This window comes from Mus pahari, chromosome 8, assembly GCF_900095145.1.
Source record: "Mus pahari chromosome 8, PAHARI_EIJ_v1.1, whole genome shotgun sequence".
Classification (NCBI taxonomy): domain Eukaryota; kingdom Metazoa; phylum Chordata; class Mammalia; order Rodentia; family Muridae; genus Mus; species Mus pahari.
Window position 1 is genome coordinate 56,639,493 of NC_034597.1, and position 16,805 is coordinate 56,656,297.

The 16,805-nt window shown below is 46.5% G+C and overlaps 1 protein-coding gene across 2 annotated transcripts in view; it reads left to right on the top strand.

Moving 5' to 3' along the window:
* Positions 1-16,805, top strand: part of Scara5 (scavenger receptor class A member 5) — a 98,283-nt gene that overhangs the window by 11,657 nt on the left and 69,821 nt on the right. For both annotated transcript variants that reach the window (XM_021203456.1, XM_021203458.1), the window contains exon 3: positions 13,645-13,773. In XM_021203456.1, the coding sequence (XP_021059115.1) occupies positions 13,645-13,773 (129 nt within the window). The remainder of the gene's footprint in view (positions 1-13,644; positions 13,774-16,805) is intronic.

Sequence of the window (16,805 nt, forward strand, 5' to 3'; positions counted from 1 at the left end):
TCCTGTGACCTACTTCCTCCAAGGATATGCCTCCTGTGACCTACTTCCTCCAAGGATATGCCTCCTGTGACCTACTTCCTCCAAGCAGACCCAGGTTTCAGAAGTTTCCATCACCTACAAATGATGTCAAATTACAAGCCCATCGTGGTGTCAATTAAATGAGAACCCTCAAGAGCCTCTGGCTTCTCAAGGACCAGATCCACCTCACTGTCTGTGACCAAGGAGGATTCAGCACCTGAGTCTGTTTAGAAGATATAAACCATAACCACTTTGTAAAATGTAGTGTATTCTAGCCGGCTGGACTCTTCTCTGGGTGGTGTGTGTGTGTGTGTGTGTGTGTGTGTGTGTGTGTGCGCATGTGCACGCTTGTGTATGGTATGTGTATTGTGTGTATGCGTATGGTGTATATGTGGTGTGTATATGTGTATGGTGTGTGTATGGTATGTATATGGTGTGTGTATGGTATGTATATGGTGTGTGTATTGTGTTGTGTACATAAGGTGTGTGTATTGTGTGTGTATGTATGGTATGTGTGTATGGTGTGTATAATGTGTGTGTGGTGTATATATGGTGTGTGTATTGTATGTGTGGTGTATATGGTGTGTGTGTGTGTGTGTTCGTGTATGATGTGTGTACGGTGTATATATGGTGTGTGTATGTACAGTGTGTGTGTGTGACTTTTTCCATCCTTACTGCATTCCAAATGTCTTGAAGCCAGGGAAGGTGACAGGCTCTTCTCTGGGTTCTCCAGGCACTCTGTAGGGAGCAGGCACTCAGGAAGTGATATTAGTGCATGGCTTACCCAAGGCCACTCAAGTAGCAACAGGACTGAAGCCTGACTCAGGGCCTCTCTGCCTGTGGTTCAGGGTTCTCTGCACCTGGTACTGACTCTTACTTGGTTGCTGTGCCCCACCCTCCGCGGGAGGGGATCAGAGACAACAGACTGGAGGCAAGAGCTCCTGCTTTGCAGGCTAAAGTAGGAATTCCAGAGCACGGAAACAGTGTGTCTAGGAGAAGTGAGAGAGGTCTGAGGGTTGAAGCCGTGTGCTGCATGCTGGGCTAGAGGGTCCATTGCCAGGGAGTGTTCTCGATGGGCAGGAAGGGCCTCCTCCACCATATCTCCTGCATCCACCTTGCAGCTTCTCCTACTGTTGTCCCCTTCTGTCCAACCTATTTCTCTCTCTCTCTCTCTCTCTCTCTCTCTCTCTCTCTCTCTCTCTCTCTCCCTCCCTCCTTGCTCCTAGCTTTTGTCTTCTTCTCTCCTTTCCCATGCCTCCACTCCTCTATTCTTGTTTCCCAGATGAGAAGGAAAGAGGAGGGACTTGGTCCATCATTGGTCCCCTGCACGCAGCATCCTCCCATCCTTCCAGCTGCCCACCTCCACAACAGCCTCAGTAGCTCAGGTTCTCTGTACCTCTGAGGCTGCTTCTTCCTTTCTGTGTCCTATCCCTGGAGCCCGCTGTAGACTGTAAGGCTAAGGGCAGGGCTACCACCTGCAAAGCAGTAGCACAGGGGTGTAACGTCAGAAATGTTTAGAAGAACCGTCCCAGAAAAGAGGGCTCTTTGCTCCGTGTGGTCGTCACTGGCTATCCCTCTAAACTGAAACTCAGCTGACAGCCAGTCCTGATTCCTCACCTTTCCTTCCCTCCCAGGCTCCTTCCCACACCTCCTCGCCTTCCCCCCTCCAGCCTTTGTTGCCCCTGCCTGTTCAGCCAGCTGAGGACTGCTCCACATTGGCTCTAACACACAGGGGAGTCCCGGGAATGGAAGGTGCCTGACTGGGCCAGCCTCCTCTGAAACACGTGTGTGTGTGTGTGTGTGTGTGTGTGTGTGTGTGTGTGTGTGTGTTCCAGAGAGAGGTGTTAGAGTTAGGAAAACATAATCCTGCTCTCTCCATGGCCTCAGCCCGCCCCACCACACGTGTGGCGTCATTCACGGGTCCCTGTGGGAAGCCAGGGAAGGTAATGAGTTACATGTGCTTCTGGTAGTGGCAGGATGCCTGTAGTCCGGACTCCCTGGTCCCTCGTTTCTTCCCTATAAAATTAAGTTACTCTCCCAGAGGACTTGCTGCATCTACCTTCCATCCATCAAATGTCCCTGGTGTAGCTGCTGGATTGCTCACAAGGTCTGGCTATGACCTCACTGAGGGTCACCGCCCTTCACGAGGTTAGAGCAGAATACAGGCGTTAACCCGTTCAGTACTGTAACACCAGGAGACATGCCCTGTTAAATAAGAGCAGAGAGTACTGGTAGATTGGGCTGTGCCCACTGGGGATGCTGGTGGCCTGGTGTCCCACTGGCTTTCCTCTCCAAGACAAGAAAGGGAAGAAGAGGTCAGAATTTCAGTCTGTCAGATCATAGGTCACCCACAACCACTGTGGGCCTGGGCACAGGTCCTCAGGCCGGGTGCAGACGCCTGTGTGTAGCTCTCTGATACCACTTGACAGTGTTCTGCACTCTGCTTCATGTGTCCTCAGGTTCAAGTACTAAGGGCCCTAGCAAGAGACGGGAGGGTGGAAGACATGGGGGCTCGGGTATGTCCTACGCCCTAAGACCGGCTCTACAGAGCCACCTCAGGCTAGGGGACCTTTCTCGGAAAGCTCCTTTCTGAGTTCTAGTTACTCTGTCTCAGGCCTGGGGCATCCTCAGACCCAAGGTGATTGCAGCTCTAAGACCCTGTTCTATGCCTGGTGGGTGTCTCACCTTTAAAAAAAAATGATATTTTATTTTTTTATTTTATGTGCATTGGTGTTTGACCACAAATATGTCTGTGCGAGGCTGTCAGATCTTGGAGTTATAGGCAGTTGTGAGCTGCCATGTAGGTGCTGGAATTTGAACCTGGGTCTTTGGTGCTTTTAACTGCTAAGCCATGTCTCCAGCCCCTAGACCACTTTTGTTTTTAAGTCTAAAAAGTCTGTGCATAGGAGCGGGCCATCTGATGCCTGGGGTTGGCTTTGCTCAGAGTCCTCATCCTTAAATGAGAATAATGTCATTGTCCTCCCAGGATCATGCATGACAGCAGACACTCAGTCCCATGTGTTTCCCTATTTATCTGTTTGAGACCCTGAAACCCTTGGAGCGGTGGAAAGGAAGGAAAAGGAAAAAAGGTAGGGAGGGAGGGAGGGAGGTCCTAAATAGAACACCACTGACAAACCCAACATTGAACGTGTGTTGTTTATCTTTGCTCAGATATGAGCTTCCTTCGGCGGCACACCCTGCTCTGTTTTGGGGTGGAGGTGGCCCAGCTGCAGCCTTCAGGGACACACCAAGCTCAGGCCCTTTCAGATGGCTCGACCTTCCTGTCTTCAAAAGCAGACACCCATGTGACCCTTCCCATGTGACCCTTCCCAAGCCTTTGCTTGCAGCTGTTTGCAGAAGGTTGGAAGAGAAGACAGGGGCATTAAACTTGATCTTTCCCTGCCCAGAGGAGAAGCCAGTTCACTCAGGCCCAGCTGGGAAGGAGCCGGGCCGGGCGGGGGATGCAGACCTGCCTGAGTCCCTCACTTCCACATTACAAACGTTTTCAGCTCAGGCATTTGACAGGAACAGGAAAGGAATTGGAATCTTTACTGGAATTTGGGGTTACTCTACAAGCTGATGATCTTCATGGGGGGGTTGTTACATACACACACACATACACACACACACACACGCACACACACACACACACACACACACACTTTGGTGTTATTTCTCAGGTATCACTCAAACATTAGATTCATCCTTAAATGAAACTGAGTTCATCCCTAGAAACCATGAAAAAAGCTGGGCACAGCAGTACATGCTTGGGATCCCAGCACAGCAGTGCATGCTTGTGATCCCAGCACTGGAGAGAAGAGGACAAGTCCCTGGGGCTGACTGCTCAGCCATCCCGGATTGACCTGTGAGTTTCAGGTCAGCAATAGGGTCTCTGTCACCTTCAAGTTCTAAGAGGCAAACAAAGGCCATGGTAAAAGCCTATATTGTTTTGGGAGTCTTTTTGACTCCTCTGACCAACAACTCGAAGGAAGGTTTCTCATGCCTGGCAGTGGGAATTTTGTTAGATAGTCTATGGCTCTTGGTGAAAGCATTGCCACCTCAAGTAGCTTAATTTGAATATATATATATATATATATATATATATATATATATATATATATATAATGTTTGTGTATGTATATTTTATATATATACTTATATATGTATATTTGTTATATATATTATATACATACTTTTAAGGAAATCTGATATAATATGATTCTATTTGGGGCAAGAATAGTGGTAGCTTCGGCCAGGCCCCATGAGTCATTTGTCCTTTGTATAATTTGTGGTTCTTTCCATCCCATTGGTGGCTAGCTGGCTCACCTTGTCTGCTCTCCACCCCTGGACTCTCTTTCTATCTCTGTCTTAGCTCTAAAGGCAGGCGCACCGCAGCCAGCAGCTGTCCTTACATTGGTTTCCTATGGAAGATAAGCACAAGCCATTGACTGTTTTCTAAGAATCTTTATTTGGAGGAACCTGGGGAACAGATGGGGCTTGGAACACAGAAACAAAATGACAAGACAATCTGGAAGTGTTAGGAGGGGGCTGTCCTAGAGCCCCACGAAGTGGAATTAGCTCAGGCTGCCCTTTTTACCGCCTTCTCTCCTTTTCTTAGAAATGGGTGTGAAAGGTTCAGACCCGTTTGACAATATAGGTGATCACTTCTTTCTGCTCTGGCCTTTTCCCCAGGACTAAGCAAGGCCTGAGGTGAAGCAGGATCACTGTTTGCTGCCCACTGTAGCCCAGTCGGCTATGCTGAGATAGGATACAGCCAAGCCAAGCGGTGCTGTTAGGTTTTCTTTTCCACCCTCCCCCTCAACAATCAACACAGAATACTTTAGCTCAGCTCATCAAAAAGAGGGAGGGGCTTCTCCCCATCAATAACCAGCTCCCTAGTACCTGGGCACCAGCTAGCTGTCTTCTTATTCACTTCAATTCTGACAATACCTTCCTGCAGATAGCATCAGATCCCACAGACAGAGAGAGGTCTTACCATAACACTGTCTCCATTAGAGAGCCCACTCATGCACCCCAGGTGTGGTATGTGCTTCTAACCCTGGCTATAAATCAGAGTTCCCATGAGCCTCCTCCTCTGGTCTAATTGGTTGCAGTGGCTCTGGGCTCAGGAAAACACTATTTAACTACATGTCTTCACTTATTACAATAGGTGTTACCAAGGACACTGCTTGACAACCACAGGGAAACTTTGTGTAGAATGAGGTAGTGGGTTACAAGCACAGAACCCCTATAACCTCCGGGGAGACACCATTTCCAGCACTACCCACAAATTCTCGAAGCCCCCAGAAACCAATATTTTATTTTGTTTTGTTTGTTTTGTTTTGTTTTATCTAACTATCTAGCATGATTAAGTAGCTCACTAGTTATTGTGATCAGCCTTTATCCCTTTCTGCTTCTTAGTGGTTGAGGGGAGGGCTGCACTCCACCCCTCTCTGTATACTTTGCTCTTTTTGGTGGCCAGGCTGATTTTAAAGCTCCGTAGGTGACCCCACCTATCTTCCTGGTGTATGAAAGGCATTCTCTTTACTCTTGAGGTTTCAAGGGTTTGGGGAGATTTCTCCAGAATATACAAGGAAGACCACTGCATATATCACCATATCAAAGATGTTTAAGATCCTAGTAAGACTTATTGCATGGCCCACTGTCCCTTCAGGCCAGAGGCTTTCATTCTGCATGACCCCTGCTGCATGGGTGCCTTCCACCCTTTTATGAGCAAAGCTAAATGGAGTCCCCGTTAAAGGCACAGAGTTCCAGCAGCAGTGGAGGCTGAGGTCATCTGGGGCCGCCTTTCACTGTGCCTATTGTACAATGAAAACAGCGTGAGGGATGGATGAGTAACCAGTGTAAGAATGAAGCTGATCTTAATGAAGTCAGACTTGGGCAGGTTTAATGGAGATCCTTGGATGAGCTGAGCCCTGAGGTTCCTCCCAGTAATAAAACGCTGGCCCCACCTGCTGTGTATGGGCCCTGGACCAGTGAGAATCAAAGCAAAGGACTGTCCTGAGTGTTGTGGATTCAGAATCACCCCACCCCCTGTTTGTTGTGGTTTCCACACAGTTTCTTTGGTGATAAAGACCTGATTTATCAGACCCAACGTGCAAGTATGTTTATAGATCAGAAGAAAAACAAATTTAAGAAGATAACTCCCCCCCAAAGACACTGAAATTATAACTAAAAAACTGAAACATTATTTCTAGAGGACGTGAGTGTTATGTTTTGAGGGGAAGAGCATATTGACAAGGGACAGCGTGGGATGCTTTGACCCGACCTCACAGCCCTTACGTGACAGATAGTCTTTAAATCTCCCTCCAGAGTACCCACACCCATCCCTGCCCTCGTGGCAGGGCTGGGCTGCTCACACCTTCTTTGGGCACACTCTTGCTCTCATTAGTAAGAGTACTCCACACTTCTAACCTCTGGGAATAATAAAATACTTTAAGACAATCTCATTTTGGATATATCCTATCCAAAGAAATCAAATGTTCCCCCCCCCATAGACATTTCATTTTCTGTCCAAAACTGTGTCTTCACATTTTCTCTTGCTGTGACAAGTGACTTATTCTAGAACCAAGGGCTTCTATGCCCCAGATTTCGTCATTGGATCAGAATGAGAATGTGCAGAGTGGAGTTTAGCCCAAAGAATGTTGAAGAAAGTTAATTCAGGTCCAGGGAATTGATTACATGGTTTACCTACGCGGGCACCTAGTGGTATTTGGAAGTCCTGGGTGTGTGGGGAGAGCCAAGCCTTCGTCTGCCTTTTCAGAACGAAGTTTTGCTCCAAGTTGCATTTTGTAGCCAAGTAGAAATTTGCCAATTATTTATTTGTGTGAGACCAGTGTAAGAGATGACCTTTCCAGCAAAAATAAATGTGCTCACATTCCAGCAAGGCCTTACCAAGCCTTGCTGCTCCCAGGAACAGAAAGGTGACTGCAATATGTGGAGTTGACAGAAGCTCATGCCAACAGTTACATGTAATGAGAGATGTGTGTGAGGTCCTGGCATAGTTCTCTTGATGATAAGGCAGTGATGAAAGGCAGTGTAATGTCTTTATGTGTGTGTATATATATCTGTGTGTGGATGTATGTGTGTGTGTATGTGTGAATATCTGTGTATGCATGTGTATGTGTGTATGTATGTATGTGCACGTATGTATATGTGTTTGTGTACATGTATACATATGTCTCTGTGTGTATTTGTGTATGCATGTGTGTATGCGTGTGTGTATGTATGTATGTATGTATATGTATACATGTGTGTATGTATGTGTGTGCATGTGTCTATGTATATGTATGTGTGTGTCTGTGTCTGTGTGTGCCTGTGTGTGTGGATATAAAAAGTAACCAGAGAACAATCATGTATGTTGGTCCTCAACTGATGTACACCTCTTTTTCTTTTCTTCTGAGACAGGGTCTCTCACTAGTTTAGAACTCACCAAGTAAGCTAGACTGTGAATCCCAGACTCTACCTCCCTAGCTCTGTGTGTGTGTGTGTGTGTGTGTGTGTGTGTGTGTGTGTGTGTGTGTGTTCTGGGATTCAAACTCAAGTCCTCGTGCTTGAAAGGCAAACCCTTTAATGACAGCCATTCTCCCTAATCCCTTCCAGAACATTCTTTTTTTTTTTAAGATTTATTTATTATATGTGAGTACACTGTAGCTGTCTTCAGACACACCAGAAGAGGGCATCAGATCTCATTACAGATGGTTGTGAGCCACCATGTGGTTGCTGGTATTTGAACTCAGGACCTTTGGAAGAGCAGACAGTGCACTTAACTACTGAGCCATCTCTCCAGCCCCCTTCCAGAATATTCTTAATCTTTATCTACCTACTATGACGATGTCAATGGACGTGTGAAGATGTTACAGTTTTTCCCTAAATAAAATTAACTTAACAGAAGGATGATGTCAAGAATGTAAGAGCCTGGGAAACCTGGCCATGGTAAAAAAAAATAAATAAATAAAAGTATAGACAGCATGCAGGCACAGATGCTTAAAGATGGAGAGGCTCCAGCAGTTGGTAGCAGCCACCTGCTCCTCACCTAGATCACTGTCTCCTATACTGGCACACTGAGCCTAGATCACCATCACCTATACTATCACACTGAGCCTAGATCACCATCTCCTATGCTGACAAACTGAGCCTAGATCACCATCTCCTATGCTGGCAAACTGAGCCTAGATCATCATCTCCTATGCTAGCACACTGAGCCTAGACCACCATCTCCTATGCTAGCACACTGAGCCTAGATCACCATCTCCTATGATGGCAAACTGAGCCTAGATCACCATCACCTATGCAATCACACTGAGCCTAGACCACCATCTCCTATGATGGCAAACTGAGCCTAGATCATCATCACCTATGCTATCACACTGAGCCTAGACCACCATTTCCTATACTGGAACTCTGAGCTCTTTCTTTAGATCACTTTATGTGGATTTAGTTTTCCACTTGCTCAGAGCTGTTAGCCTCAACCTCTGCTGACCTCTTGGGCCCTACCCATCACTTCCTGTTTCTTTCAGAGGCCATAGCCAGAGAGAATCCCTTTCCCATAATCCCCTTAGAGCTAGGATTCCTCAACCTTCCTAACCTAAACTTTGCTGTCACCCTTTAATGCAGTTGTTCACGCTGTGGCAATTCCCCAACCATAAACTTCTTTTGTTGATATTTCATACCTATAACCTTTCTACTGTTACGAATCATAATGTAGATATGTATGTTTTGTGATGGTCTTAGGTGACCCCTGTGACAGGGTCATTCCACCCCCACCCACACCCCTCCCACACACACCATGAGTCAAGACCCAGAGGTTGAGAGCCACTGGCTTGGAAGGTTTTTGTTGTCATTCACCATTTTCTCTCCATCAATCTGGTCGCCTTGTCCCTTCAGCTGCGAACAACAACAAAACCTAATGACTAGCAGCTTTGCCAAGACTCTCTCCGGAACTGTTCTTGCATTGGGAAGAACATTTTCTTCTCAGAGTCTCAGCTTTTGAATCTACAACAGCTGCTCACTGAACCATGAGGCTGGAGGGACCGGGGGACATCAGCCTCTCAGTCAAGCCTGTCCTTCAGGCTCACCAGTGTGAGATCCCTCTACGGAGACTCCCCCTCAGACAGACTCACCGCCTCTGCCAGAGCACTTACTGGACCGTGTCACTCTGTCCATATGCCTTCTTGCTGCCCTCTGGGATTACTGAAGAGTGGTGGTTACACTTGTTTTTTGTTTGTTTGTTTGTTTGTTTGTTTGTTTGTTTTTTCAAGACAGGGTTTCTCTGTATAGCTCTGGCTGTCCTGGAACTCACTTTGTAGAGCAGGCTGGCCTTGAACTCAGAAATCCGCCTGCCTCTGCCTCCCGAGTGCTGGGATTAAAGGCGTGCACCACCATGCCCGGCTTACACTTGTTGATTGACGTATGCCAAGCCCCTGTCTAGGAACCGGGATGGAGGTGGGGGAGAACCAAGATTTGCCTCTTCCTCATATATGCCTTTATACTTCTGTGGCTGCTTATAAATGTATTGGTTAGTCACTACTGCATGACAGTTTACTCTACACACACGTTTTCTGAGGAAGCCAGGGGTTTTCAAGGAAAGTCCCAAATTTGCCATCTTTTAAAAATAAAGATGTTGCTCAAAAATATGCTTCTACACTTGATCTTAGCCAAAAAGGCCAAGCAACGAGAACTCCTCTGTGGTCTGGGGAGATGGCTCAGTCAGGAGAGCGCTCTCTGCACAAGCATGGGGACCTGACTTTGATCCCCTTTAGTCCACGTCAGAAACCAGACTTGACAGCGAGTGCACACCTGCAGTTCCAGCACAGATAGGGAGACGCCTCCGGCTCTCTGGCCCGGCCATCTAATCAAATGGGCAAGTTCTAGATTCAGTGAGAAATGTCACACACACACACACACACACACACACACACACAAGGACAGCAACAACAAAAGCTCCTTAGTCTTCACCTTAATCTCTCCCCTTCCCTTGGTGTTATATCCTCTAAGCATTTTGCTATGGTGTTTTTGTTCTGCCTGTTCAAAGATTTGTGGAAATGTATGCCTGAAGCCCTTAGCCTGCTGTATTTGGAACTGCTTTCTTTAGTATTAGGAAGGGATTAAGGCTTCCTAAAAAGAACCATGCCATTTCAAAGGAAGGTCTAGTTTCCTTGTGTTTTTTGACAAAGGGATCCATCACAGGTGGGGTGTTCAAATAAAAGGTATGGGGCTTCTCTTTTTTTTATGCAAAAAAAAATTATTGTGCTACCCTGTAATATATAACTCAACACTTTTCCTGTGGCAAGCTAGCGACGTGCACACAAATGGCAAAGGTTAGATTTGACTCAGCAATGTATATAGCAGTCAGTTTCCTTCTCCTACATGTTCTGAGACTCAGTGAAGGAAGACCCAGAGTAAGACAGATGGAACTCCCATTGTGATAATGTGTACAGCATTACACAATGCTGTGCCTACTGCCCTGGCTCTTTCAGGAGGCAGGTTTTTCTCTGTGAAGTGTCAGTAAGATAGCTAGGAGCTCTCACCGGAAGTAGAAGTGTTCCCAGAGCCTACGTGTGCAGGAGTAAAACCAGCTGGATTCTAGTATAGAAAGAGATAATTCTAGAAAGATAATTTCAGTTAAGTTAGAATGATTTTTCTGTTCAAATGCTAGTGAAAATTTTTGACTCTCCAAATTTGCTAACAATTAAGGACTGAGGGAAATGATTATTGACTTCTATTTCTTTGGCAGCTAGCTTTGAGTTGTGCCTGATGTTTTATGGCAAGATTGTTGAGACCATCCTGCTTGGTGCTTTAAAGGCCGTGTTTACAATAAAGTGAAGTACATGAATGGGAACATGTTCAAGTCAAACACTCCTGAGAATCCAGAACTGTTTGAATCCAAAGCCATTCATTGCCACCCACTACTTCCCAGTAGTAATAAAACCTCCAGAGGCTAAGAATTAGTATAGACTGTGAAGAGAAAACATGGTCTTTGCTGATCCTCAAAGCCAATGAAATGTACCAAGAAATTGCAAGTGCTCACTATCTTTCAAAGGTTTTTTTTTTGTTTGTTTGTTTTTTTAATACCAAAGATCTCTTCCCACCCTTTTCTTCTCAGTACCTGCTCCAGTCAGTGACACTGGACTGCAGAGGACAGTCCCTCTGGAGGGATCTGTCGTTTCCAGGGAGCAGAGAGCCAGGCAGAGACATTGTTCTTTGAAAAGAATGTCACACATTTGTTCTGATAAACTGTCTAGGATGGGGTAGAGAAGTGTCCCTTACTTTCTTTCCTCTTTTAATTGACACAGTAGTGGTGAAAGTTTGTAAGTTTCTTGGTCTCTGGATGGAATTTTAAGGACTGCCTTGAAGGACAAATTGAGTTAACAGGTCACCTGAGTCCTAATGAAATGTTTGTCACTAACAGTAGCTGCTATTTGTGATACTAAGGACAGGGCCTAGGGCCCCGTGCCTGCTAGACAAGCACTCTATCACAGAACTACCAACTGCCCTATTATTTTTACTTGGAGTCAAGGGCTCAGTAAGTTGCCTCGAACTCACCATGTAGCCCAGAAAATCTTAAATTTGCCATCCTCCTGCTTCAGTCTCTCAAGTGACTGTGTTGACGGGTATAATGGTTACTCTTGATTGCCAACTTCACCAGGTTTTAGGGTCACCATAAAAACTTCCCTCAGTGTACCCATGAGGGTCTTTCCAGAAAAGTTTAGCTGAAGATGGACAGCAGCATCCTATGGTCTAGAATTCCAGAACTTAATAAAAAGGAGAAAGTGGACAGAGGACGAGGGTTCACCTCTCTTTGCTTCCTGTCTGCGGATGCAGTGCGACATCACACTCCTGACACCCTGCAACGTGGATGACACCAATACCTTCTTTCCTTGTTGCTTTTGTGGGTAATTTTATTACAACACCAAGAAAATCAACTAGTAGATCAGGCATTCAGTTAGCTGCCTTTGGATGTGAGCCCAAAGAAGCCGGACACGAGCTCCCTCCGTAAGGCCCATGACAACAATCGCTGTTTTATTTTTGCCAGATGCTGGTGGTCTGACTGCACAGGATGAAGTTACTATGGTTTTTGGTAAATTTAAACACAAGTTTACAAGCTGGTGATCATATTTTGGTTCCAGATGCATTTTTATTTCCACCTTCCCCTTCGTTTAGTTTTTAATTAGTTGCCAACATTAAAGTTAAGGTCTCATGCAGAACTTCCAGCACAATGGTTCTCAAACCATGGGTCACGAACCCCACAGGGGTTGCATATCAGATAATCTGCTTATCAGAAAGCCTGCATATCAGATATTTATATTACAATTCATAAAAGTAGCAAAATTACAGTTATGAAGTAGCAATGAGATAATTTTATGGTTGGGTGCCACCACCACACAAGGAGCTGTATTAAAGGGTTGGAGCATCAGGAAGTCTGAGAACCACTGCTCTAGCATCTCAAACATTCTAGGTCTTCCACAGCCCTCAAGTTCTTCCAGAGCAGGTGCCCCTGTCTATGGTCTGGCAAGAGCCCTGTGCTCGATTCCCAGTCGTTCCTAATCACTGCAGAAGGTGGGACTTGCAAGTCCCATTCTTTTAAATTCAATATTAGCATGTGTGTATGCATGCTTATGTGTGGGTACACATGACAGTACCCTGTGGAGGCCAGAGGAAAACTCTGTGGTGTCAGTTCTCTCTGTCCACCTTTCTGTGGGCTGAGGAGACCAAAGTCAGGTCTCCAGGTATGTGTGGCAAGCATCTTCATCTTGTGAGGCCAGCTTTTTTTTTTTTTTTTAATTGCAACTGGACTCCTCTGGGAGTGACTCTTATCAGTCTTTATTCTGTTATACACCCTCGGGCACAAAGGGACCTAGTGAATCTGGTTAGCTTCAGGAAGTCCCTGAAGCTATTTTGAGTTTATTTCCTCCTTGTAAAAATCTTAAGTTCCCTAGAAGATGCAAAGTTTTCATTTAGGAGGAAACTGCTCTACAAAAATCTAACATTTTATGGCTGTTGAATTTTTTTAAATTTATTTACATTTCAAGTGTTATTCCTTTACCCAGTTTCCCCAACTCCCAGAAACCCCCATTCCCATTCCCCCTCCCCTTGCTTCTATGAGGGTATTCCTCCACCCACCCACCCACCCCCACCCTCAATTCCCCTACATTGGGGGATCTATCGAGCCTTCATAGGACCAAGAACCTCTCTTCCCATTGATGCCTGACAAGGCTGTCCTCTGCTACATAAGCAGCTGGAGCCATGTATTCTCTTTGGTTGGTGAGGCCAGCAATTCTCATTTTAACTTTTCTTCATATTCCCTGGATCACGTGAGATACTGATGCTTGGTAAAGAACGGACCTTAAAGCCTACTTTAGTGTGTTTCTATTACTTGGAGACGGGTTTATGGTGGCCACACAAACCTGTTTGGGTTATTCCTAGATGGCAGATGGAGAACAAAAAAGCTGAACAGCATGTGATGGTCCTAGAAAGTTCCTGATGGTGGTGGCTGTGTTGCAGATGTGCAGAAGGGGCATAAACATCTGTATGCAAGATGGAGAGGTGAGACCTCACAGGAAAAATGAGGTTGTTTTCATTCCTGTTTCATTTCTCTTCTTTTAGGTCCATGTCACAAACGGCGGGCGGGTGGCTGCTGTACACAGCTGGGTTCCCTCTCGGCGCTGAAGCATGCTGTCCTGGGGCTGTATCTTCTGGTCTTCCTGATTCTTGTGGGTATCTTCATCTTAGCAGGTAAGAGCAGTCTTTCTCTGTCCCCGCTTTTGGGGATGAGGGAGGAAGACTCAGAGGCTCTGCTCCCATTCTCACTGTCATAAGCCCAAAGGCTGTCCTTGTTGCTATGGAAACCACAGAGGAAGATGCTGGCTGTTCTTTCTGACTGGACGTGGCTCTTCAGTAGCATTGTCTTTCTATGTGGGATAGACTGGCAAGGGAGCCTATCTGAGAGTGTGGAACCTCTGAATCCAGTAGGAGAGATCCGGTTTCCCAGGGTGACTTCTGACTATCCCTGCATCTTCATGGGGTATATGACTTATTCCAGGACTCCCCAACCTCTGGGATGTGGTGTGTACTGAGCAGGATGGGGTTTATCTTAGTTCTTTCCCAGCAATGTCATTTGCTGAGGTTAATCAGGGTTGGGGAAGCCTGCTTCCTTTGCAGCTACAAGGAGCTAGAATAAATTCTATCTCAACTTAACAGGCTCTTCCTTGATGTTTGTTTATGAGATTGGACTTTGATGGGTGGAGTGTAAGAAAGAGGAGCACAGCCTGTAGCCAGGGCAAGGCGGGTCGGAAGATTTAGAAAGGGATCTGGAGGTGGTGGTGTATACCTTTAATCTTAACACTGTGGAGGCAGAGCAGGCAGATCTTTGTGAGTTCAAAGCTAGCCTCGTCCACATAGTGAGTTCCAGGAGAACCAAGGTTATATAAAGAGATATTGTCTCAAAAGAAGAAAAAAATAAACAAAGAAAGAGGAAAAGAAAGAAAGAGACAAGAAAGGGATCCAACAGGAGCCTGTTGACCTTCTGCTCCCAGTAAGCTAGCTCCCCACCTGCAGGTCATCCCACCATGCTAGAGAGTAAAATCAGGCCATGGTGGTCTCTTCCTGGATATCTCCAGAAGAAGGGCCACTCGTTTATCACCTTCTCAATGGAGATATGGCCAGTTTGACAACTGGCCAAAGGAACTCCTTCTCTGTGCTAGGACTGAAACACTGCTAAACATGGGCTAGGGGATTCTCTCAAGGAGTTTCCACTCTAGAGACGGATCCAGGGTCAGGTGACTAAAGCCCAGTCAAGGTGAAATGCAGTGGGCTCTGTGCTAGGGTGTGGGTGGTGCTGGGATGGTGTACTCTGGGAAATGGCTGTAGCATGGAAGAGGGTGGGGTTGTTTGGAGCGAGGCTGCTGACCAGGCAGAGCTGACTTGCTCAGGGTGGGGTCCTTGAGTTAACTAGAGGGCAAGACTCTGGAGGTTCAGCCCTTACAGATGACCCTTTGCGGGAAACCCCTGAGAGCGATGCCCAGGACCTCCCTCATCTTGACTCACTCTGCATCAAGTAGGACAAGCCACTTGGGCATTGCAAGAAGATAGTTGGGGTTGCCCGTGCCCTCAGGTTTCCATAGTCAGGGTTTCAGGGCTGGTGCCCATCTCACCAAGCACTGCACTGAGGGTGGCCAACAACAACACGGAGAAAAACTCATGATTCATCCCGACGACCAAAGGATGGTGTCCAGCAAGGTCTATCATGGGCCAAGCCAGCCAGGACATGATTTGAACATGTTCTTGGGCTGCTCGGTGAGAGCTTAGGATCTGGGTTTTGTGGTTTTGGCTGCCATGACCATAACAAATTTCTAGAATATTTGGAAAGTCTTTCAGCCCAGCATGAAAGCCATAGTGTTACAACTGCTCTGAACAGAAACTTTTAGGTGACCAAAGAGGGTTTCCAGGAGAGAAAGAGGAGAGGGAAGGGACCTGGGATGGGACTGCAGAAGCCGAGGACACGAGTAGAAGGGTACCATCTCATCTCAAGAGAAACATGGAGGGGAGGAAAGTCCTCTTCTGATATCAGAAGGGCTGCTGCCTGGAGAAGGGTAGACATATCCTCCTGCCTTGAAGGTGGACCAACCAGCAAAGGGTGAATATGGTGACGTCCATTCAGAACAGAGACACACTCTCTGAGGGCCAGTGCTGTACAGCGTGGCATGAAGAGGCTCTTTTTCTTGGCGTAGTGGTCCGAAACGATTTATGATGATGTCCTGGAAGCTTCAGAAAAGAGGGAGGGGTATGGTTTCCCAATCCCGTGAAACTGCTGCCAGGCTTCCCTGCCTATTCAAGTTGTCCATACTTGAGCAGGGTTTTTACATTATCATTGTCACCTTCGAACCTGTAGGTTTTGCTGTAGCGTATTACTGCCTGTACTCGAGGAAAATTGAGCAGATTGAAACGTTTCTCTTGGATCTGAGGGTGTGACCACTGTCACATCCCTAGGTTCTTTTCTGGATAATTCTGTTGGTTTCTGGGGGATGTGTCATGAGAGAAGCCCACAGAAGCAGACAGCACAGTTTCTCCCAGTGGAAGGAGAAGGGGGTACTGAGCACAGGTCCTTGAGGAGGCTCTTCCCTGTCTTGGGGAAGAAGGTTTTTTGATGGCTGACTTAGTCAGGGTTTCTATTCCTGCACAACATCACGACCAAGAAGCAAGTTGGGGAGGAAAGGGTTTATTCAGCTTACGTTTCCATACTGCTGTTGATCACCAAAGGATGTAGGACTGGAACTCAAGCAGGTCAGAAAGCAGGAGCTGATGCAGAAGCCATGGAGGGATGTTCTTTACTGCCTTGCCTCCCCTGGCTTGCTCAGCCTGCTCTCTTATAGAATCCAAGACTACCAGCCCAGAGATGGTCCCACCCACAAGGGCCCTCTCCCCCTTGATCACTAATTGAGAAAATGCCCCACAGCTGGATCTCATGGGGGCATTTCCCCAACTAAAGCTCCTTTCTCTGTGATAACTCCAGCTGTGTCAAATTGACACAAAACTAGCCAGTACAATGGCCTAACTGAATACCTCTAAGATTTTCCTTCCTAGGAGATACCAAGATGGTGGGAAATGGAGAGGGTGGTTCAGGGTAACCCTGAACTTGAAAGGTTGGCTGCCTCTTAGGTTCCCACTGTTGAAGCTTTGTCTCTAGCCAGACTTGCCATCCACAACCAACATGTTCTCCTGTATTGTAGCCCAGGCTGGACTGGACTTCACTATGCACCCAAGTTGAC